Raw genomic sequence first — 25,346 nt, forward strand, 5'->3', positions numbered from 1 at the left:
AGGTAAGTCACTTCAACCTCTTTGTCTCATTTTCTTCATCTGAAAATGAGTTGGAGAAGGAAATGGCAAACCTCTCCAGTGTCTCTTCCGAGAAAACATGAAATGGGGTCATGAAGAGTCAGATACAACTGAGAAACAACTAAACATTGAACAAATTTATGCCAGTGGAGGAAGTATCCACAAGGATGAAGTATTGAAGCATGGAAGTTTCTGATGCACTTTCGTTGCACCATCTCATTTCATAAGATCATAGGATTTGTAGCAGGAAGGTATCCTCAAGGTCACCTAGTCCAACACCTTTATCTCACATGTAAGTAAGCCAAGGATAAGAGAGGTTAATCACCTTGCCTAAGATGACAAACCTAGTAAGAGATAGAACAAGGATTGCAGACTAAATACTTGGACTATCATTGCTCTTTCTATTTTATACTGCCTCTGAGTTTAATTTAACCAAAGTGACCGAAGAAACTATGAAATAGCAATGGACCACTAATATTACTGTAGAGAATGAGACAAAAATGTAGACAAAGGTCTCTAACTTAGAGAGTCACAGACAATCAGATTTTTGGAACATGGAGTGAATTAAATGGACTTTCAGATAAGAGGTAAGGCTACAGAGGGAGGTTAGAACTGGACTATGGAGGACCCTATGTTCCAGGCTAGAAACTTAGTCAGACTGAATTGCTAACCGTAGGAAAAACATGTCAGGCCTTGGACCTTTGCTTTTGTCCTTACCTATATTTGGAATACGTTCTCTACTTGTCTCTGCCTGCTGAAATCTCAGATCCAATGCCACCTCTTTATAAAATCTTCTCTAATCTCCTTAGGTAGAAGCCACCTCTTACTCCTCTGAATTCATCTAGCCCTTTGTCCTGGTATTAGCTATTCTATTTTGAATATATATATACATATATGTATATATAATTATTTATATAAATGTAATGACAGAGAATTTGCCTTATTTATTATTTTGGCTCCTTCAGGGTTTAGCACAAAGCCCTACTGTTATGTAACACTTCATAAATTAAGTGAATCAAGAAATGAACAATGATATATCAAAAGACCTGATGTCATCAATATTGTCTATTCCTTGCACTTATATAAGCCATACCCCTCTAGTCCTTGGTTCATAAGTTTTCATTAATTTCTGTGTCCAAAGACACTTATTACCTGGTGTTCTTGTCTGCTAGGTCCCCCAAATATAGGCTAGTGCTCTGACAACAGACACTGCCTTTTTCATCAGGCCTTGGAGCCCTTTAAGATTGTTCCAGTCAGCTAGCTCCTCATTGAGCCACACTGGCATAAATGTAGGGGTTACTTCTATGCCCTAATGAGGCTTTGGAGAAGGAAGTTTCATATTTAGAAGTTTCTTTCATTTTTGATTTTTAAAATATATTATAGCAACAATTTAATATAAAATGTATGTATATGTGTGCATATATGTATTTATGCATATATGTGTGTGTGTATGTGTGAGATGAATTTCTCTTTGAGTTCCGCAGAGCCACTCACTGTGTGTTAAAGGGTATTACCTTGGATTTGTAAGGTATCACATGACAGGAATTAGAAGTTATGACTAGATGTGTTTGTCATGCTGCTTGGTTAGAGTACCTGCTCAACATGGCAAAGTGATCTCAGGGATTCTGGAATGACAAAAATCCCCTAACCACATCCCATTTGCCAAACCACAAATCAATGTCTTGATAGCATAGTGACAAAGGCATTTATATTACTGGTGGAAATTTATTAGCAAAAGGTTATGGAAGGAAAAATGTACCAGGTTATAGGTGAAATGTTTTCTACATATGACAATACCAGCTTGGGGAAGTTACTTCTCTTAGCCTCAGCTTCCTCATTGAATAAAGAGAGATTCAAAAATTTTCAAAAATAATTATTTACAAAATAATTTACATACACATATCTCATTTGATCCTAAAAACAATCATATGCAATAAGAAGATTATTATTATTATTTTTCTTTTTGGTGAGGCAATTGGGGTTAAGTGACTTGCCCAGGGTCATACAGCTAGTAAGTGTTAAGTGTCTGAGGCTAGATTTGAACTCAGGTCCCCTGTCTCCAGGGCTAGTGCTCTATCTACTGCACCACCTAGCTGCCCCAATAAGAAGATTATTATCCACATTTTATGACTGAGGAAACTGAGGCTCAGTTTATGATCCCCATCCTTTTGAAGCTAATTAAATGTCAGGGGACTGTCAAACTCATGCAGGTCTCTCTTAACTGCAAATCCAAAACTTTGTTCTAGTACAACACTCAATCTCCATAACAGGGTTATAAATGTATAGAGTTTTACACCTAGAAGGAATTTTAGATATCATCAATCTAGTTTAAAAAAGAAAAAGAAGGAAGGAAGAAGAAAGAAAAAGAAAAAGAAAAAGAAAGAGGGAGGGAGAGAGAGAGAGAGAGAGAGAGAGAGAGAGAGAGAGAAAGAGAGAGAGAGAGAGAGAGAGAGAGAAGAGGGGGAAAAGTTGAGGAGCAGAGAGGAAAAGTAAAGAAAGGGAAATACTTTATTAGGATTCAGAGGATCTGAGTTTGAATCCTAGTTCTGATATTAACCCCTCCCTTTCATGTCACCTTGGGCAAGTCACAACCCCTATAAACATTAGTTTTGTCATTTGCAAAAAGACGGGGTTTGACTAGGTCAGTAAACTAGGATTTTTAGATACCTTCTATGTTCCAAGCACTGTTTTAATTGCACCGAACACCAAAACATAAGTAAAAAATGGTCTCTTCTCATAAAGATCTTACAGTTTATTGGAAGAAACAATAAACACACATAAAACAGAGAGCTTTTTTTTGTGGGTGGGTGAAAACCTTTAAGATCCTTTTTAGCTTGCAATCTCAGGATTCCCTAAAGCCTATAATTGTTTTTAGATATAGAAATTGAATTTGCAAAAGTAGAAAGGTCTTTACCAAGGATAAAAAGCTAGTTAGTCTGTACTAGTGCCCCTCTCTCCTGACTCCTGGTTTGGTGTCCTTTCCACTATGTCCTGAAGTCTCTCACATGTAGTGGCCTATTGTCTTTTTAATCAATTCTTTGAATTCATCACCATTTCTTTCAAGTTCCAGAAAGGGAGAATCTGCTGAAACTGAAGGGTCACTAAGAAAGAGCCATAATCCCTGACCTTCATCCCAGATAGAAGTATCACAAATATGAAGTGAGAAAATGTATGACAGTTTATATTTTTCAAAGTATTTTTTCCAAACACTCATACAGATTATTCTTCTTTTTTTAAAAAACTCATATATAAGAAGTCTTGCTTGTTAGAGTTTCTGGAAGACAGGGGCCATTATCTATTTTCTAAGAAATAATTTTGCAAGCTTCAGGGATGGTAGCTAGAACTGACTAGGAAAAATGTACATATACACACTTAGGCATCACCAATTATCTGGTGACAGATGATCAGAAAAGAACCAGTGGGCAGATAGTACATATTGTTGTGTCTTTAAGGATTAAAGAGGGTTTTCTTCTCGATGGTTCTGTGATGTATACAGAATTCATATTTTCCTTTCCATTACAAAGATGAGGTAACATTGTCTTAGAGGGGTCTGGTAACTTCTCCAAAGTCATGAAGCCTCATAAGTAGGATTTGAACCCAAGTTTTCCAATTATCAGTTCAATACCCCCCCCAACTCTTAGTGTAATAAAAACTCACTGAATATATATATATATATATATATATGTATACAAAGGCAGAAACAAAACAATCCCTGCAAAATATCAGTTTGTGTTCTACTTGGATATTGAACAGATTCACAGATAAGTAAATTCCCAGTAATTTCCAAAGGGAAAGAGTACTACCAGGGAAGAGGGCAATAGGGAATCTGGAAGTGCTGAAGCTAATAGGAAGTACCTGAACCATGCTTTTTTTAATGAAGCCAAGAATTTTAAGAAACATGATGGATGACCTGTGCAAAGTTAAAGAGATGCAGAGTGGTCTATAAAGATTGGGGAGTGAGGGGGATAAACTAGGAAGCCAGTTTGACTGAAATATATAGTATATGAAAGGAAATAATGTGAAACATTTGGAAAGTTACAGGGAAGCCAAGTATCAATGGGTATAAAATGCCTAGTTAAGGAGTTTATATTCTCTCATAGAAACAACAAAGAGCCATAGCTGATTTTTGAGGAGAGGAGTGTCATGGCCATGTCAAATACAATTTGGGGATTATTGACAACTATGTGGGGAATAAATTAGACAGATAATAATCTGGAAGTGAAGAGACCAATTAGAAAATTTGGAATGGTCTAAGTGGAAGAATATGTTGACATAAATTCCTCACAGGATACTAGCTGTGTGACTAGAGAAAAAAGAAAGGAAAGCAAGAAATGAGATAAAGGTAGATTTGATAAGACTTGCTGACTAATTGGATATGGGGTTTGAGAGACAGGAAGAGTCAGGGATGATTCTGAAACTCTGAATATGGCTGATTATAAGGATGGTATCATCTTCTACAGAAATGGGCCAAAAAATTGGAGGCAAAAGTAATAAGTTTCATTTTAGAGTAGATGAATCTGTGGTTTGTATGAAATGTCCAGGTAGATGTATCAACAGACAGCTGGGGATATGGACTATAGCTAGGAGACATTAGAGTTGGAGATAGAGATTTGAAAGTCATCCATCTGTACAGTAATAATTGAGCCCTTGGGATCTGATAAGACCACTAAAAGAGAGGGTGATGAGAGGGAATAGAAAAGAATCCTGGACACAGATTTGAGGAATACCTGAAGTTAGGTGGTAGGATATGGATGATAATTTGACAAAAGCAAAGAGAGGCCAAACAGAAAGAAAACCAGGACAGAACAGTATCACAGAATCATAGGAATGAATTATAGGAGGATGCGTTAGTTGGTAATAGAGCTGCAGAAATGTCAAATCAAAGGAAGGTTAATTTAAAATTAATTTTAATTTAGCAATTAACAAATATTCAAAATGGAATTTAGCAGTTAAGAAATTTCTGGTATATCTGAGGAGAGCAATTGTAGTTGGTTCATGGAGTCAGCAACCAGTTTGAAAAGAATTGTGATAGAATATGGAGGAAAGTATGTAATAAGTGTATTAGACTCTTTCTAAGAGTTTGTGAAAGATGTTTGAGCATATTACAGGGTCAAGAATCTCTCTCATCTATCTATCCATGTTTCTATCAGTCATTTATGTATTATCTATCTATCAATCTATCATGTATCTATCTCTCATTTATCTAAAGAATAGACATGTTTGTAGACAGCAGAAAATGGACCAGTGGTTGAAGACCATTTGAAGAGGAAAAGAAGGAATAATTAAGGAGTCCATCTCCTGGAGGGCATCAGATAGGATGGAAGGACATATGGAGAAGAAAGGACTATGGACTGTAAAGAATCAGCTTTTCCTCAGAGACTCAAAGAAGGAGAAAATAAGGTATCAAAAAAAGAGTTATGAGGTATAGCATAAGGCTAAAGGAACTCATAACAGATAGTCTCAATTTTATTGATAAAGTATGTGGTTAAAAGGTCATCTATTGAGAGAAAAGATGATGGAGATATGAAATCTTTGAGAAGGAAGACAATATAGAAAAACTGATTCAAGAAGTGACAGTCAATGAAAGAATAGTGAAAGGAATATTAAGATGTAGACTCAGTCAAGAGAAGATAGCATACAATGGGCACAGTCAACACAGTTAAGTGATTCTTTCCAGTGACCAAATAGGAGAGGTTAAGTTCAATGGTGGGAATAATCCAGTTTTCAAAAAGAATATGATTGGCAAGAGGATGAGGGTGGGACAGATTGAAGAGTAGAATATGGTGAATTGATTAACCATTTAGGTCAAGACAGTGAAGGTAGCAAAGTGACATCAAAATAAAATGGGAAAAGAAGAAATGATGGGGGAAATGTGGATCAAGGAGAAGGCAATGATGAGTTTTATGAAGGAGGGAGAGACAAGGATAAAATAATGATAAAATATGATCACAGAAAAGGGCATAAGAAATCTTGTCATGTACATAGCACATGTATGGATGACAATGGGTGACAAAATAAGGGTCTGACCCTGGGGTATTATAAGTAAGATGTAAATATTGGAAATTTAGGAGTTCAGTGATCTGGGAAGACAGGATTTTTAGGAAAAAGCATAGGATATGTAGTAAAAATATTTGACTCCCAGAATAACCCATTTATTGGTTGTGTGAGGTTTTGACTTTTTGCCCCAGCTTCCTCACCTGCAAAATGGAATACTGTTATGTACCAAACTACCTCTCAGCCTTTTTGTAAGGAAAGAACTTTAGAAACAGTCAAATGATTGAGAGATGGAAGCTACATTAGTATAAGACTGCAGGAATGATGAAGACACCCCATCGTCATTTATACTCCATTCCCAAACCCACGTGCCAAATGAAAAATGACAAATTAATTAGGGAAAGAAATTTTATTTCCAAGCTTCTAAGAGGGTTCTACAAACAACAGAGACTAAAACCGAAACCAAACCAAACAAAAACAACAAAAAAGTCCTCCGAACCCAACCATTTTTAACTCTCAAAAAAGAAGTGGACAGTGTTCCTTTTTAAGTTGAACATAAACATGTTGAAAATGAAGTGATCAATTCGATCCCTAATACAGTTCCAATGGCATCATCTGACATTAATCTTTACAATTGGATTATTTGTCCTTGTGTTCTCAAGTATGATTTCTGAATTTTTTTTTTTTTGCCTATTCCATTGTTTCAAATTCAAGTGGAGAACTGTGCAAATCTAGCAAAATATTCTTTGGATGGTTAACAAAATAGAACAAAAACCGATCCCAACTGGCAAAATTATGAACCTAGAGAAAAGACATAATCCTTGAGTAAAATAGAGGACTCTGAATTCACCATATTTGGGGAGCTGGTTCCATTAATGTCTCCTGCAAAATTTTGATCTGAATACAAAGTGGTCAATGTGAGCAAGGAGCTCATAGGAATGCTTTGAAAGTGATTATCTCTGTTTGTGACTTGATTTTGAACTAAAAGTAATTAAATGGAAAATTGTTCCAGCAAAGCACATAGATTAACATTGTATAACTTAAAGAGAGAGAGAAAGAAAATCTAAGCATTGACTATAATCCTAGATAGGCCATTTTTCCTGTACCTGGGATGAAAAAAGAAAAAAAAAATAATCATGATGTGATATGTTGATGTTACCTTTCCCCTACTATTGCTAATTATAGAATCCTAAAATCTCAGTATTGGTGTGACCTGAGAGGTCATCTCTATTGCAACCTCTTTCAAGCCAACCTCACCACACACACACTGGTTATTGCTCTAGTTGTCATTTGGGATATAACCTAGGTTATCTTCTCATTGAAAATGAGGAACATGACACCTATGGCACAGGGGTCATGAGAATAAGGATTATAGCATCTTCTCAAAGTGCCATACTTCTGTGTCCTTTCAGGCTCCATTTAAATCTTTCCTCTCTGATTCTCCAGAGCAGATAAAGCATCAGTAAGGAGCTGTATAGTTCAAGAAGCTATATAATGTTTCAGCAGACTACAGACATGTATACAGAGCTAAGCTGATACACTGAGCCTATCCTAGTCCCCCTTCTCCCTTGCCCCATCTTGAAATAAAATATATAAAAAAGCCAAAGATACTTTCATTCAATTAAAAAGGCTAAAAACAGCAAATCTGAAGGAAATCACTAACTTTCATTAAAAATGTAAATGCCATGTTATTCTAAGATGAGGTCATTCTACAGCAAAAAAAACCAAAAATATCATGAAATACTAGAGTCATAATTATTATTCTATGTAAACTAATTGCCAGGTGGAACATCGTGAGGGGCTCTCTTAATCACACGGGGAACGACTTAAGATTTCTCCGGTATACCAGAGGGGTCCATTCAAGACAATGAAGCCTCCACCACAGACGTTGGAGATTATGAGACCTTCGCTGCCTTGTCATCACATAATTGTGGAATTACTAAGATAGAATATAAATGCACATTACATAACATATATTGTAAAATGAGAACCAACCCTCAGTCCAGAGCATCATGTCCTCCTAGGATCTGTGCTCTGAGAGAAGCCCCATGTCTTCTACTAAGAGGGTACAAAATTATTCACACGACATTACAGAATCTTTTCAAAAAAAAAAAAAGAAAACATTTGTAAAATGTATTTGCTTTTTTAAATAAACACTTAACAAGGCAACAGACAAACTTCAAACAGATAATAAATAGGGCTATTAAAAGGTCACAATTGTCCATTAGAACTATAAACGGGACATTAGAAACATGGGGGTCCTTTTAAATGCTTAAGAATCGAAAACAAGGATTAAAAAAAGAATCATTTTTTTATTTCAAAGGTTGCTTCTTATATTGAAGCACATATTAAAGCAACAGTACAATGTTCATAAAATATAAGTGTGATGCTGTAACATTTCTTACATGTCAGAATACTGAAATCTGTATGTATACTAAAATAAGAGCTTTAAAATTGTACAAATAGATACATTAAAAATGACATAGAAATTGGGCGCCTCCCACTGCAACAAGACAGAGTTATATCTGGCACGTATTAGTTTAAGATGAAAGTATAAGCAAAAAGATTTACAAGAATTAGCAGTAACAAGTTTGATGCTCAAGAGACAATAATTGTACATTGTATTGTACATACATCATATGGGTTTAAGCTGGCTGAATATTATATATTTCAAGTTTAAGAATGCACTACGTAGAGAGTGTCCATAGTTTTAAGGCGAAATTACAGCTCAGAACTGTTGTCCTTTTTTAATTTTGTGGAAGCTTCTTTGACTTAAAAGATTTAGATGTCCGTAACACAGAAGAAAAAAAAAACAAAAAAACTCCTTCATTGTTAAGTCCACTGTTAACATTTTCCTTCCCTTAAATATTTTGCACGGCAAGTGGTTTCTCTTGAGTGAAGTCGATAACCACCTTCTATATTTGCCTTTTGGGAGAAAAGGTACTTCACAGTATTTACCACTGGGAGGTCCTCATTTTTATTAAAGTGATCCTCTCTGTAAAATGTTACCATTCTAAATGAGCCTTTCCTTGATTTTAAAAAAATACCTGTTTACATTTCTTCTGGGGTCTTCAGAATATTGGACACAGTTCTTAAGGCCAAATTTGTATCTTTATTGTTAAGAATCATCATCAAAAGTGTCTTTGGAACCATACAAGTCTGCTAGTTTCTTAAAACGAGGTCCCCAGTTTTGTAGATAATCGTAGTCCAAATCGGAATCTGTTGTGGCCGACTCTAAGGAGCTGAGAGAGCCAGCCACCGAGCCCCGCCCTTCATAGCCATAGATCTGGATAGAGTCATAAGGGGGAGCCGTCGGGTCATTGTCAGCCTCCTGTATCCTTGTGTTGATGAAATCATCAACATCAACACTATTGGGAGCTGGTCGAAGCCCAGGTCTGGGCATATACTGATACTCTGGCTTGATATCTTTACGAGGGATAAATCCATTAATCCCATCAGGGTTTTGGAGGGTTGCAATATCAAAAGCCTCCGTATCTTCTTCTCCACCACCCTCATCATCGTAGGTAATGATGTTCTCTCGCACATCTTCTTCCTCAAAGACAATTAGTGGCTCTTTCTTTTGCCTTCTCAGGGTCACGAATAACACGACAATAACTATGGAGAAAGATAAAGAAGATGTGAAGCTGAAGTATTTTTTTTTAATGTTCTCGATTTCCTTTACATGTCTCCCACACATTTGTACCCTACATTATACCACTGGGTCTGAATTAAAAGGAGAAAGGTTAGGTTATGCGAATATCTGGACTCTGTCTTTGTCACAGAGCTTCAACTAACAATTCCAAAGAAATAGTTTCAAAGTTGCCTTCCATCTACCCTGCATTTTCTTATCTGTTCTGATTTATATATGATCTCTCTTCTCATTAGAATGTAATCTCCTCAAGGACAGAGACTGGTTTTGCTTCTTATTTATTTATTTATTTGTTTGTTTGTTTGTTTGTTTATTTATTTATTTTTGTGGGGCAATGTGAGTTAAGTGACTTGCCCAGGGTCACACAGCTAGTAAGTGTCAAGTGTCTGAGGCCGGATTTGAACTCAGGTCCTCCTGAATCCAGGGCCAGTGCTTTCTCCACTGTACCACCTAGCTGTCCCCTGCTTTATTTTTTAAAAATTATACCCCCATTATAGGGTCTATAATATAATAAGTCTTTTATCAGTGCTAATTGCTTGATTGGCTATTTGATTTTACTTCTTTAAAAAGAAAATACATTATTCCTTTGTGTCTAAGACATCCTTAATTATTAGAAAAACCTTTCTTATACTGTAGCACGCCTGACTGTTTCCTCATCTATAAGGTGAAGTGATTAGATTAGTAAGAACCTGCTGAGATCTCTTGCAACTTTAATCCAAGAAGAGGAAGAGATGCATGGATGAAACATTTATGGTTTATACTCTAACACCTAAAGGCACAAAGAAATGCATTATAGTCAAATGAAAATTTAACAGAGCTGAAAGGTTTGTTTTCCTTTCCTATGTGTGACACACAAGCTCTGTGACCTAAGGTGAGTCAAATATGTTAAGTGAACCCTCTATGCCTCATTTTTCTCATTTGTGAAATAAAGACAGGGACACTTCTCTGCTCATCTCTCAGTGTTGTGAGGAAAATGCTCTAAAACCTCAAGGTTTTTGGTAAATGTTTTTTTTTGGGGGGGTTGGTAAATGTTTAATATTTTAATTAACATTTTGGGTTCAAAGGTCCCTGCCAGTTCTAACTCTAGATCCTCATGACCTTTTAGGGAATTTCAGGTCATTTCTCTAATGTAACGATTGGAATAACGCCACCTGCTGGATACTTACTGTAGAAGAGTTCTGCCCATGAAGGGAAGGTCTTTGAGGGCAAGACCAGGAGTCAGGAAGTGACGCGGGCTAGTGGGAGGAGGAAGGAAGAGACTGGCGCTCAGTCTCACTCTCTTTCCTCTGGACTCTGGCGGAGAAGGGAGCTAGAAATGTGCTCTCCCTTTAATAGATAGGAATCTAGGCCTTTCTCTCTCTCTTTATCAAATTCTTATTCTCCTTAATAAATGCTTAAAAGTCTAACTCTTGCTAAAGCTTATAATTTATTGGCGACCACTCATTAGATATTTTAGACAGTTTAGCTAGAATTTTAACCCTTAACACTAAGAAAGAGAAAGTTGAAGTTAAGACTGTCCCAAGGCAGTCCATTTCATTTCTGGGTACAGAATTGGGAGGACTCTTTCCCTAATTCTGGCTGAAATCTCCTATTTTGTCATTTGTTCCCTAGAGTGAAAGAGGAAGTTTAATCTCTCTCCCACATGATGACCCTTAAAATATAAGAGGGCAGTAACCATATCCCTCTAAATCTTTTCTTTAGGTCCAGTGGGATACAGTGGGCTTAGCTCATATCAGATAACCTAAATATTTGAACCACCTTTACGTTATGGCTGAAAATCATGGATCTTAATATTAATCTCTCATACCTAACCAAGAAATCAACTCAGACACATAATGAAAGCCATAGCTTACCTAGTAGAATCACAATGCAGGCCAAGATGGCGACTAAAGCTCCCGTACTGAGTCCTGCATTAAGGACATAGGCCTCAGCATTGCAGGATAACAATGCCCCATTGACATCACATCCGCAGACCTTGATTGTCAGCGTATTGGTGCTGCTCATGGGAGGTATCCCCCCGTCGCTGATCACGATTGGTAGCAGGTATAGGTCTTGCTTCTGCCGGCTAAAACCACCACGTTTGACATAAACACCAGCAGTGTTGTCTGTGAAGAAAAAGCAAGCTCTCAGTTTGTTCAGGTCCATTTGAGTGGCAGCCACCACTCTTTAGCATTCAGCAAGAAAGATGGGAGGTCGCTCTCCTCCTTATAGGGGTTAACTCCACAAATCTTTCTCACTTGTTCCTTAATCTAAGTATCTAAGAATGACTGAGGCTGTCTGGCACGCTAAGATTGCAACACATTCTCAGATTCCCTGATGTCTGTCTCGTCTATCAATTACCTATGGTAACCATCAATTAAAGGGTAATTTGAGTTCTAACTCTTTCAGAAAGCCTTCTTTAGTTCTCCAGTTAAAGCTCACATAACATTTTTGTATGCTCTCTTCTTTTAGATTCTAGTGATTTCTGCATGTTTAATGTCTTTCTTACCATTACTCCCTTAGGCGAAGAGGACAAAGGACTGCTACCCTTCTAAATTTTGAGTCACTCCCTTGATTCCCCATCTCCCACAAAAATCTCTTCGCAGAATCATGGAACTTCAGAGCTGAAGGGGACTTCTGTGACCATCCAATCTAAACCCATATAGGACAAAGTATCCTTTCTACAAAACACCTGACTACTGGTCATTTAGCTTTTCTTGAAGATCTCCAATTATGGGGATCTTGCTACTTCCCCCAATGTCCCATTTTACTTTTAGATAATACTAATTGTTAGAGATTTTCCCTCTTAGGAAGCCCGAATTTGTCTCTTTGAAACCCATTTTGCTTTAGGCCCTGAACTCTGTAGATGCTTAGTAAAAATTTGTGGAATTGAATTAAGTCTTAATACAAATGCATGAAATTGAATCTCTGTGTTCTCCTGCGTGAGTTTCTCAACTCATATCAGTCTCCTTAATCACTTAATGTAGGAGATTGTTCAGTCCCACTCAAACAGGCAGTATTAGTTCAGAATAGTACTGGGCACATATCTGTGCTAAGAAAGGCCAGGTCTTTGACAATTTGTCATGACAATTTCTCTTCCCAAGACCTGTCCCATTGAATCCATGGATCTATTCACAAGGGGGTCCCTTCTTTGCTACAAATTAGCTCATATTTTCTTATTTACTATGCTTCCTGTACATTCCCCCCTCTCCCTCCACAAAATCTCCATAAAGCCTTTCTTATTCTATTTCTTTTCGTTACTAACATACCATTGGGGCCAATTCTTAAAGGGAGCAACAACTTAAATACTAGTCAAAACAATGGTTCTGTTTGTAGGATACCTATCACACAAGAAGAATTGAGTACAGGACCAAGAAATTCCTGGCTTCTTATTCTGGCTTCATTATTTATAACTGTGTGACCTTGAGCAACCCTCTTGACTCTTATGAGCCTTACTTTTTCAGAATGGATACAACTCTTATACTATTTTTTTCAAAGAGACATTTTGAGGGAAGTACTTTCTAAATGCAGGAGAATCAACTGCTACAGTGGATAGAGTGTTTGGCCTGGAATCAGGAAGGCCTCAGTTCAAATCCACACTTAGATACTTAGTAGCTATGTGATCCTGGAGAAGTCATTTAGCCTCTGTTTAGCTCAGTTTCCTCATCTGTAAAATAGGGATAATAATTACAATTATGTTCCAGGGTGGTTGTGAGATAATAATTATAAAGCAATTAAATAATTGATTATTTATTTATTTGTGGGGCAATGAGGGTTAAGTGACTTGCTCAGAGTCACAGAGCTAGTAAATGTCAAGTGTTTGAGGCTGGATTTGAACTTTAGTCCTCCTGACTCCAGGGCTGGTGCTTTATCCACTGTGCCACCTAGCTACTCCTAAAGTCATTATTAAAATAACTGCTACAAAGTGTCATTTATATGTAATGTATTATTAGTGAAGTGCTATGAAATGTGTTATTTTAATGCATTTTATTGGTATCTTTATTCTTTATTTCAGTCATTTCTCCTTTTTGAACCCTATCTCAAAAAAGAATTAATGAGATGACAATTATATATGATTGTAAACAGCTTAACACAGTGCAATATATAAATGTTAGCTATATTTCATTAAGCAGAAACACCCCAATACAGAAATCTTATCTGTTAATGTACTTAATAATCTACCGTAGTAACTTTCTTTTCACCAACTCTTTCATGGTAGAGAGAGATGTTTTGCTGTCTCTTTAAGTTGCTAATATTATAATAAACTAGCAAGATAAGTTTTCTTTTTCACAACTTACTATGAAGGACCCCTGTTCAGTAAGTAGCTTTAATTGTTCTGTGGAAAAGGCCTCTCATAGTTCTAGGTGTTGATTCTTTCAATTATAGTATTATTGTTATGTCCAATGCTATTTTACAATATATAATAACAATATAGTTTAATGGGAAGAACATTGGGATGGGAGTTCAGCAGGTTGGATTCTACTCCTGTTTCTGCTACATATTCACTGTGTGACTTCCTAGACCTTGTAGACCTCCAGTTTTCATCTTGGGGACTCATCTTGCAATCTGTAAAATGATATATGATAGAAGGTTCACTAATCTGGCAGTTGCAAGATCCCGAGATTAGAGTCTTGGCTTTCAAACTAATTAGCTGTGTGGGGCAAGCTCTTTAACCTCTCTTTACTTCAGTTTCCTCATATATAAAATCTAGATAATTACACTTCCTACCTCAAAGGGTAGCTATTTAGCTAATTATTTTTTAGTGTTATCCTCCTCACTAACTCCTTGGATGACCTTGGGTAAATCATTTCTGCTGTCTTAACCTTAGTTTTCTTAGATGCAAAATGAATAAGGCTCTTAATGGGCTATGCTATGCCTAATAATTTTCTATAAAGAATTTCAGTTTTTATTATATTAAATGTACCAAAGAATTGAATGAAACAGACAGCAAAAAAAAATTAAAGAATATCCAAAATCTAAAGAGAACTGTGGTTTGGTTTTCATTTATTTGTTCATGCATTGATTGGCTAATTGATTAATCATTCATTCAATCATTTATTCAGAGAATAACAAAATATCAGTATTGGCAAGAATATCATAGTTTATACAGTTCAAACTGGAATGTAATAAAGACCTTCTCTATACCATCTGAAGATACATTTATGATGTCATTAATTAATTTCTAGATGTTGTAGATCACTATGAACTAGGTTGGCATATTCAATTACAAATAAGACGGGGTGAGGAAAAGAGCATGCACATTTATTCAGTGCCTACTATGTGCCAAGCAATGTACCAAACACTAAATATTATCTCATTTGATCCATATACCAACCCTGTGAAATAGGTGCTATTATTACTTTCATTCTATAGTTGAGGCAGACAGAGGTTAAGGAACTTGCTGAGGTTCATACAACTACTAAATGCCTGAGGCTGAATTTACACTCAGGTCTTCCTGATTCCAGGCCCAGTGCTCTATGCACTGTGCATGTAGCTGCCTACAAATAAGGCAATAGTTGCTTTCCTTCAAGAGTTTTAGGCTCTACTACTATGACCAGTGGCTACACAGTTAACTTCACGATATGGAATAGTTCTGAAAAGGAAGTTCTCAACGACTGCCTCTTATTTATAACCATGATAAATATTGCTCAATTTAGTGTTCTTTCTCAGATTTTCCTATATTGCCCCAAATCATGGGAGTATAGTCCACATTGGTATAGTGTTTTACAGCTACAAAACTCTTTAAAATAAACACTTTTTCTCATTGTAACCTCCTACCAGCCAGGTCTCAAGGTTTTTTTAAGAGCTGTCATTCCCATGTAATAAAAGTGCGAATGTTTCATTACTCAATTCTACGGGTATTACTTTATTTCCATGCATCTTCCCATCATTGCTTGTGTGTAAATAATAACCATGGACGTGTCTGCACAACCAGTTATTGCCCAGACTAACATCAAACCAAGGTGTGCCGATTTATAAATCCTTGTGGAAATCATGTCTGTTAAAACTTGCCAATAGCATGTGTCCTTTGAATTGCCGAAATTTATAGATTTTTTAATAATTTCAGAATCATACAAATTTACATAAGGAAAGGATCTTACATAGAGCTGATACTTAGTGGATGCCAGTTCACTGGATCAGTGGAGGAATAGATGGAGGGATAGTTGGATGAGTTTCCTTCACATTTTGAAGAAGAAGCACATGGCAAGTAGGGAAATACACTGGATTTGGCATCAGATGTCCTGGGTTCATTTCCCTGCTCTGCTGTTTACTATCTCTATCTTAGAGCAAATTTTGAAATAAGGAGGAGGAGGAGATTAAAATGATACTTTACATTCAGCAAAGTGTTTTACATATGCTATTTCATTTGATCCTCACCAAAAAAAAAAACCCTATGAGGTAAATGCTATTACCCCATTTTGTAAACGAGGAACATAAGTCTGAAGGAGGATAAGTGACTTGCCCAAGGTCACATGGCTAGTAAGTCTGAGGCAGGATTCAAAGTCGTCTTCTTAACTCAAATTCCAACATTTTTATCCACTTTCGTTTGTACCTTGATGCTTCTACCACAACAACCCTTAGTTTTCTCTTATATGAGGTGTTTAATCACTATGGCATTTAACAAAATAATACGTGAATCACAAACTGCAAAACCTATAGTCTTCATGGAGAGAAGAGGAGGAATGAAAAGGAGTTTCCTTACAAAGAGCAATGCCAAAAAATGTTTCAACACTTCATTTAATAATATTATCTGATTTGAGACTCTCCATCTCTCAGCTGTAGGCATTTTCTCTGGCTGCCCCCCTATGCCTGGAAGGTTTTCCTTCATCTCTGCCTCTTGGTTTCACATGTTTGCTTCAAGTCCCAGCTAAAATCCTGCATTTTATGGGATGCCTTCCCCAATCCCTCTTATTTCTTTTTTTTTTTTTTTTTGCGGGGCAATGGGGGTTAAGTGACTTGCCCAGGGTCACACAACTAGTAAGTGTCAAGTGTCTGAGGCCAGATTTGAACTCAGGAACTCCTGAATCCAGGGCCGGTGCTTTATCCACTGCACCACCTAGCTGCCCCCTTATCTCTCTTATTTCTAATGTCTTTTCTCCATTAATTATTACCTATTTATCCTGTATATATTTGTTTGTTGTTTTCTCCATTTGATTATGAGCTCCTTTAGATTGGGACTGTCTTCTTCCTCTCTGTCTCTAATATTTAGCAAGGTAACTGGCATATAGTAGGCACTGAAGTCCTTATTGAGTGACTTACAGAATGAGACATACATTTTGTAAATGAGACCAATGTAAGAATTTGCTTTATTTGAATATGCTTATTTGTTACAAGGTTTTGTTTGTTTTTTTCTTAATGTGGGGGAGGAGGTGAGAGGGAATAAATATCAATGCTTGTCATAGGAAAATAATAATTAGACTATCAATGTTTAAGTCACAGAGAATAATAAGTAATATTCAAATCTTGGTGCTGAAAGGGCAGGTCACAGTACAGAGTGATTCTTTCAGGAAAAACTGAAGCTAAGTTTTCAAGCTGATTCCTTCCTCTCAGATATTCTGTTATGATCTAATCATAATCTTCCAAAACCATAAATTGACTAATTTCTAACTCCTGAGTAAATTTTCTCAATATCTATTTATGGTGTCTGGTATAATCCTTGGCTGTATCTTTTTTTTTTTTAAACCAGCCACTCTATGGAAAAAGTAAGTGACAATTTGAATAACCCGTATAGATTAAAAATACCAGATTGGGTGATGGGACCCAGAAACATTGGGGATGATAGGAATTGAAATCATGATGTGATGAAGGGGAAAGAGCATTGGACTTAGAGTAAGAAGATTTAGGTTCACATGCAATTTATCCTGCTTACTAGCCATGTTACCATTAACAAGTTACTTAGTTTCTTTAATCCTCAGATTCCTCCCATATAAAACAGACAATGATTATTGTACATATATCATATCAGATATATGTACTATGTGTACTATGATATAGATGTAATATAATAATATATTACATATATTAATATTGAAATAAATCTTGGAGAAAGGGAAGGCATATACTTGGAAACTACTGAAAGTTAAATCAATGTCAGTAATGGGAACGTAAAGCAAATCAGATCCCCAACAAATGGCCACTGACATGTCACTATAATAACAGTTCTATATTATAACCAGATCCTACCACAACGCTACAAAATCCTGCTCGTCTTGGATAGAGATCAGATAGCTAACAACAACTTCAGCTCTTATTTGTGTCCTAGTGATATTAACTCCTCTAAGAGCCCCTCAGCTTATTTTCCCATTTGTAACCTAGTTTGTACTCTGAGGAATAGAACTAACTATTAATGGTAATTCTGTTCTATCTATTACTGTGTTAAGGAGAGATGATTAGACAAGTTGGGTCCTTTTTTCATGCCTCAGCATGCTTTGGAGGTGACCCTGAGCCCTCAAAGACCACACTAGCAGACCACAAGCCCCGGCAGGTCCTATAAATTTGAGAAACTTTAATTATAGACATGGCAATGTACTGACTATGTGACTGGGACACATATCTAGTTAAGCAGAAATAAGCTCATTCCTAGATAGTTAAATGCAAAGGAATGGATTTTTTTGCCATAACATTTATTATTGACTATCACAAACCTCTTTTAAGGTATAATGGCTTATAATCCATACTGGGGGAAGGAGTGTCCCCTTCAGTAAAATCACATCTCTATTCTTATAGAGTGCTGATGTAAGAATTGTTCTTTGGATATTCAACTTAGATGTTTGGCATTTTCCTAAGCCAATAAGCTACTATGAAAGAAACATACTCTATAAAATGCAGTTGTCCACACCAACTATCAGAAAAGAAAGAAGAATCCTATACCTGGTTATTCTGTCCTTTCCACTCAATTATTTTAATAGAAACCATGAACTTGAAAACCTGAGACATCTACATCTATATATCTGCATATACATCTTCCTTGGTTTTCTGGGTGATTTCTATTAATGGGTTTCACTAAGTGATGGGATAAATACTATTTTTTCTAACACGGATGGAAAAGGAGTCTAACTGTAACGTTAGGAGAGAAAAGAAAGAGCTAAAATTATCCTAGAGGAGAATAAATCTGCCAAGAGAATCCAGAGAGGTCTGTGCTCCCCCTTACTATTGTGCTATATAAATCACCTTCTTAGAGAAAGGGCTAAAACATATTAAAGGAAGACTTTGAGTATTATATGATAGAGAGATATATAGGTAATCATTCATTTGAGGATAAATATTTCTGAATTTAAGAACAGACTTCAATTGATATATTCTTTGTACCCTATCACATCATAGTGATGGTCCTGAGGTCTTAGGCTATTCCAATGTCACACATGATTTGATAGCTCCTATGAAACTGAAAAAGCTTGAAATGTCATGTATGTCTCTTGTTACAACAGTAGCTTGGTTAAGTGCAGGAAAATTTATCCCTGGAAGGTTGATGATCAGGTAATGAAGTGTTGTAAAGGATGTATATGTTTTGGGGATAGATTGTTAGGAGAGATTGCAATGAAGGAATTTCTCATCTCCTACTAATTCCTGGATGGGTTACGAACATGATTTAGTAGGGGATGAAACAAAAGCAATGAAGAAAGAAGTATGAAATACTAGCACCAGTGCTTACCATGGGACTTGACAGTAAATGATGCATATAAACTTTGTATTCTCATCTTCATTCATTCTTTTAGTCTTTCACTCAAAAGAAAGAATTATCAATCAGGTTCGGATTGGAGGGTGAGTTGGGGGAGGTCATTATCTTTCAGTGGTCAATCTGATGACCTAAGACATTTGATTTTCATTGGAGATTATGGTTTCCACACCAGTTAACCTCACAGTCTCACAGTCTTTGCATGTTCCCTAGGATGAGGAAATCTTTTCTAGGAACAAGTCTCAATGACAACATGGCAATCATTTGATTTCATTATCTTTCCTAGAGAAGCTGGTTTGACTATCTGTTGGGGAACTGCTCATTCTTTCCATCATCATGAGGGTGCTAGCACCCTCATTTTCTAGGGAAGCATATTGATAAGGAAATATTATTCATTTTCCTCTTATTTTCAGCCACATTTCACAGTACTCCCCTTCACATATGCCATGTTCCAGCTAAACTAGACTGCCATCTGATCTCTGCCCACTCACAACTTTGGGTGTCTGTAATTGTTGTTGTTGATCAGTCATTTCACTCATGTCTAACTCTTCATGACCCCATTTGAGGTCTTCTTGGGAAAGATACTGGAGTAGTTTGCCATTCCTTCCTCCAAATTATTTTACAGATGAGAACACCAAGGCAAACAGGGTGAAGTGACTTGCCCAGTGTCACACAGCTAGTAAGTATGTGAGGCTGAATTTGAATTTAGAAAGATGAGTCTTCCAAACTCCAGGCCTGGCACTTTAACTACTATGTCACCTAGTTGCCTCAGTGTTTTTGTAAAGGTCCCATTAACTCTATGCCTGGCACTCTATCCACTATACCATCTAGATGTCCCAGAATGAATGTGTGTATATATGTGTATAGGCATACATATACACACGCACACACATATACATGTATATATGCATACACACACATATATATATACACACACATAATAGGGTGAGCATATACATGAATGTGTGCCTATACATTCAGAATGCATGTGTGTCTATTCATACCATGGTGTACATGATTATATATGTGTATATATGTATACACATGCACTTAGATACCACAGTTCCCTGAAGGGTGCCTTCCCATTCCATTCTTCCAAGTCAATTTCATTATCTCTAGGGTTGTCGGCCTTGCTTATTCAGTTACATGTGAGAATTTAGAGAGGATTTTGTTTGAGCCCATGCAGCAGAATCAAGCTTACCACGATTAGATGACTTGGCAACTATCCCCCCCCCCTTAAATTGAGGACATCTTTTTTATGAGCAGCCTCAAATAGCATACTGAGATACTTCTGGTCTTCTGCTTGTATAATTTAAAGACAGCCAAGATGGTCTTGCGAAAGTTTATTTTAATTGCTCCAATATGGACAAGGATGTGTTGGCAGATCAAAATGGCAGATGTCTTTTAATGTTCTCCATTTTAGCTTATGTAAATAATTATGCTGTCTTTCTGCCTCTAATTCATCTCTGTAAATTGTCCCACACAGAACAGGCAGGTTTCCTGGGACACCCTGTAAACTGGGAAATGGCAAGTTCTTTGAATTTGCTTTCATTCCAGAAACTAAGTCCATAACTTTATGTGACTCTATTTTTTCTGTCCTCCTATTGCTTCCGAATATTCAGTGATTAGTCATTATTCATAAATAAAATTCAAACTCTATAAGTTGCCATTCATGATCTACAATTTTGACTCAACTGTATCTTCTATTATTTCTATGACCACCATTCATATACCCAGGGTGTTGTGCAGAGGCCTCAATTTCCTCATAAAGAAAGTAAATCTGATCTTTGATTAGATTCTTTCTTTCTTTCTTTCTTTCTTTCTTTCTTTCTTTCTTTCTTTCTTTCTTTCTTTCTTTCTTTCTTTCTTTCTTTCTTTCTTTCTTCCTTTCTTTGGTGAGGCAATTGGGGTTAAGTGACTTTCCCAGGGTCAAACAGCTAGTAAATGTTAAGTGTCTGAGGCTGGATTTGAACTCAGGTCCTCCTGAATCCAGGGCTGGTGTTCTATCCACTGCACCACCTAGCTGCCTCAGATTATTTCTTTCTTTTTTTTTTTAATGTATGAGGTATTTTATTTTTTCCATTACATGTAAAGATAGTTCTCAACTTTTGTTTATACAGATTATTTCTAATCACATTTCCAGTTATAAGTATGATGATCCTTTATCCTCTAGCCTTATTACAGGAATTAGCTTTCAAATAAATCCCATGATTTGCTTACCATATACATCCTTGTGGGAAGGTAGATGTCTCCCCCCCCAAAAAAAGAAGGTTGCTCTTGGTTTTTTTGTTCATTTGTTTGCTTTGTTTTGTTTTGACTGTATATGTGATTGGTTATGAGATCTTGTTATTCACTTTAAAGTATTGAATCAAACCTCTTTTTTGTATGATGACTTGTGAGCAGGAGTGCTTCCTTCTGGGAAACCAAATGTCACATGTTAGGCACCTTTTAGGTAAGGAAGTTTCCAGGTGCCATCTGAGTGGGGCAGACAAGAAGATCAGTGAGCTGATGTTCACTCTTTGGGAAAGCTGTATGCTGATGTTCCTAGGTTTAACTTGTGTGGGGACAAATACACTAGAAGGGAAAATGAAACATTGATATCATCCTGCAAATCAATAATAAGCCTCTGACACATATTAAACGTTTCTTTGCCGAAACAAAGTTTTGTCCCATAATTAGTGAACTTCATTTTCTGCATGCAAGTTCTCAAAGTCTAAGTAATCTCTGTTCTCTACTCAGGACCAGTGTCTGTGTGGTTTAGCAGAATGAATAGAGGAATGGAAATCAGGAAACTCATTAAGTAGTTAGATGACTTTTTAAAAGAAGCCATTGAGCCTCAGCCTCATTTTTCTCATCACTCATCTTGGATCTATTTATCACTAAGTGTTATGAGATCCACTGAGATACCAGGCATGAAGGACCTGTGACAAGTATAATGATTTTAAATATTCTGTTTGCCCTTCTTTGGACACATTCCAGCTTGTTAATATCCCTCTTAAAAACATGAAGCCCAATAATGGACAAAATATTCAAGATATGGTCTGATCAGCAGAGAGGACATTGAAGGCTACAGTACTTTCCTAATTCTGAATCCCATCCTTTTATATCAGACATCTAAGGTCACATCACCTTTTTTTTTTTTTAATCTGCTTGTTTGATGTTGACCTATATTGAGCTTTTAGCCTAATTTACAGATCCATTAGGGAGATGAAGTATCTTGTCCAAGGTGGAAAACCAAGTTCATGCCTAGATCTCATGGTTTCTGCTTCCTAGAGTCAGATTTCTATCACTACAACATCCTGCCTCACTGTTCCCATAAATGTGTATCTTGCCTCTACCACCACCACTATCATCCTCATCCTCATTGTCTTGGACTATAAATTGTGACTCATATATGTTATTTCTGTTTGATCCTCAAAGCAACAGTGAGGAAGGTCCGATTATTATCTGAATTTAAAGATGTGGAGACTGAAGTAGAAGATTAGAGAGATTTGCCTGTTCTCCGGCTAGTTAGTGTCCAAGTCAGGATTTGAATTCAGTTCTTTCTGACGCTAAGCCCAACACCCTACCCAGTGTGTCACCTAGCTACCTCTAGAAGATTGCCATTTGGGGGGATGTCACATAAGGATAACATTTTTCATAGAAATTATAACAGCCTAGAAAGGCAACTTAGTGAAGGAGATATGTCGGGAAAACCTGAGTTCAAGTTCTGTTTCTTACATGTATTAGCTTTGTGAAGATGAACAAGTCACTTAGCTTCTCAATGTCTCAAATAACTCTTTAAGAGCAGAACAGTTGTTGTCCTTCATCTGTGAAAGGAATTTCCATTCCTGGAGTCCCTCATATGGATAAAATAAAAAGTCTGTACTCATTTTTTTAAAGAATAGTTTACATGTACTAGTTCTTTCAGGTCTACTTATAATTTCTTCCTGACTCCCTTGTGAAAGAGACTGTATAAATATCACTTCTCCCATTTTATAAAGAATATTGAAATTCAGAGAGTTTATAGGGTCATAGATCAAGGACTAGCACTTCGGCTACCTAGTCCAACACTGTCATTCTGCAGGTGAGGATACCGAGGCACTGAAATGTCAAGCGACTTGTCCAAGGTCACATTAATAGGAGGTGTCAATTGGGTTTAAAGAAAAAAATGCTTTAGACACTTAGTATAGTAGTCATAATAATAGGCCAAGGAATTCTCACAGTCAGTCTATTCTTCTGTAAAATATAGTCTTATGACTCTGAAGCCATGGTCTTTCCACAGGATAATGCTACTCCTACAAGAATTTCCCATAGTCCCATAGCTAGTAAGTACCAGACCTAGACCTTGAACCCAGGTCTTCTGCCTCCATGTCCAGAGCTTTTTCCATTATGCAAAAAGTAGAGTAGACTTTCTCTTCAATTTTGTGTGCACACAAATAGAAACTCATACACGCACACACATAAAAGTACAACTCCATGGTGGCTTTGAATGGCAAAGAGGCATCTAAGTGTTCTACTCTGATTCTGCCTACTAATGCTGCTTTGAAGATCAGTGTAGAGAACAGTACAAGATTAAAGAGAGGATGGAGAGGAGGGAGAGTAGGTGCAGGAAGAAAAAAGGCCTGTATGCATTAAAATGGTTTTGCTCTCTTATTTTTCAAGATACCAAATGCTTATGTGGGATTTAGGCAAACACAATGCTGTTTATTTACATGGTATAATGGGAGTAAACACTCAGCAAGGAAGGGACGGGATGCGCTAGCTCAGCGTGAGCTAACCCATTATCTTATGTTTTCAATGGGAAACAGTCAGTACAGAGAGGCTTGGTAACAAAGTTGTCTATGAATAAGATGGAGAATGTGATTACTTCTTTCGGATTACTGCAATATGTAATTACTTTGAGGAGCCCAGTAGAAAGGAACTCTCTTAAATGATAATTATAGGACTATATTCACTTTCAAGCTCTGTAATAGCACCAAACATTAGAGTTTTCATTAATGGTTTGCCACAGTTAATAAAGTCATTTTTCTTAAAAAAATAAAAACCCACCTAGCAATTGCCACAAAATGGAGTTTCTAGTTCGGGATTACCTTATTTATCAGCAAAAGGGAGACAGAGATAAAATAATGGCTGACTTACACACTCTAATGCATAATTACAAATGTGGATTGATTCCTATTTTAAAATTTGTGACAAAACTATAAGCAAAAACAAATTCCTATAGATAATTAACAACAAATTCTTTGAGTTTCGAAATGCTCACCACCCTATAAAGTACATATTGTGGTTATTATTATTTCCCATAAAGACACTGAGGACTGGAGAGTAGTATTGAATTATAAAACCTAGTCTAACTCAGACCTGGAAAGAGATGATACCTTCAAACTCCCCATGCAAAAGAACGACATTTCGCTCATTCTTAAAATTTTCCAGCAAAAGGACATTCATTCTAATAAGGCAGCTGCTTCCACTTTTGTATAGAAGATTTCTGGGACTGTCTTTCATTTTTTTTTCCCTTCCCATTAAGCTGAAATCTTTGTCTTGGTAGTATCTACTCTTTCCTTCTAGTTCTAAACCCTGGCACCAAACAGAACAAATCTAATCCTTCTTCCTCATGACAGTCCTTCAGCTAGATTAATGCATATATGCCAATTTACTAGAAAAATACTTTAGACACTTATTACAGTTGTCATATTAGCAGACAAAGGAATTCTCTCTCTCTCTCTCTCTCTCTCTCACACACACACACACACACACACACAACTAGCCAGTTTATCCTTTTGTTAAATGAATAATGGGGTGCCATGCCTTGGTAAATGCATTTTGCTTTGTAGAAATTACAAGTACTTAGTAGAAAAGATACATGCATGTGTGATATGGGGCATCAATAGAAGTGAAATAGATAAAGAAATGAAGAGAATGCCTGTCACAAGTTGATGTTAGGTGGTCTCAAATATCCAGCTGGGGATCACTGGGATTTGTATCCTCAACAATACTTGGTGTCAATTCAGACAGCATCATAGATGTATCCTACTCAAAGTAAGTTCC

The 25,346-nt window shown here is 36.7% G+C and overlaps 1 protein-coding gene across 1 annotated transcript in view; it reads right to left on the reverse strand.

Annotated features, from left to right (window-relative positions):
- Window positions 1-6,415: 6,415 nt before the first annotated feature.
- CDH11 (cadherin 11) overlaps window positions 6,416-25,346 on the reverse strand; it is a 209,017-nt gene continuing 190,086 nt past the window's right edge. Inside the window, exons 12-13 of the mRNA XM_043984517.1 lie at window positions 11,515-11,766; window positions 6,416-9,627 (exon numbers count right to left, since the gene is read on the reverse strand). Coding sequence (XP_043840452.1) covers window positions 9,131-9,627; window positions 11,515-11,766 — 749 coding nt within the window. The 3' untranslated portion in view covers window positions 6,416-9,130. The remainder of the gene's footprint in view (window positions 9,628-11,514; window positions 11,767-25,346) is intronic.

The sequence above is a fragment of the Dromiciops gliroides genome, chromosome 2, assembly GCF_019393635.1.
Source record: "Dromiciops gliroides isolate mDroGli1 chromosome 2, mDroGli1.pri, whole genome shotgun sequence".
In the NCBI taxonomy this organism is placed as follows: domain Eukaryota; kingdom Metazoa; phylum Chordata; class Mammalia; order Microbiotheria; family Microbiotheriidae; genus Dromiciops; species Dromiciops gliroides.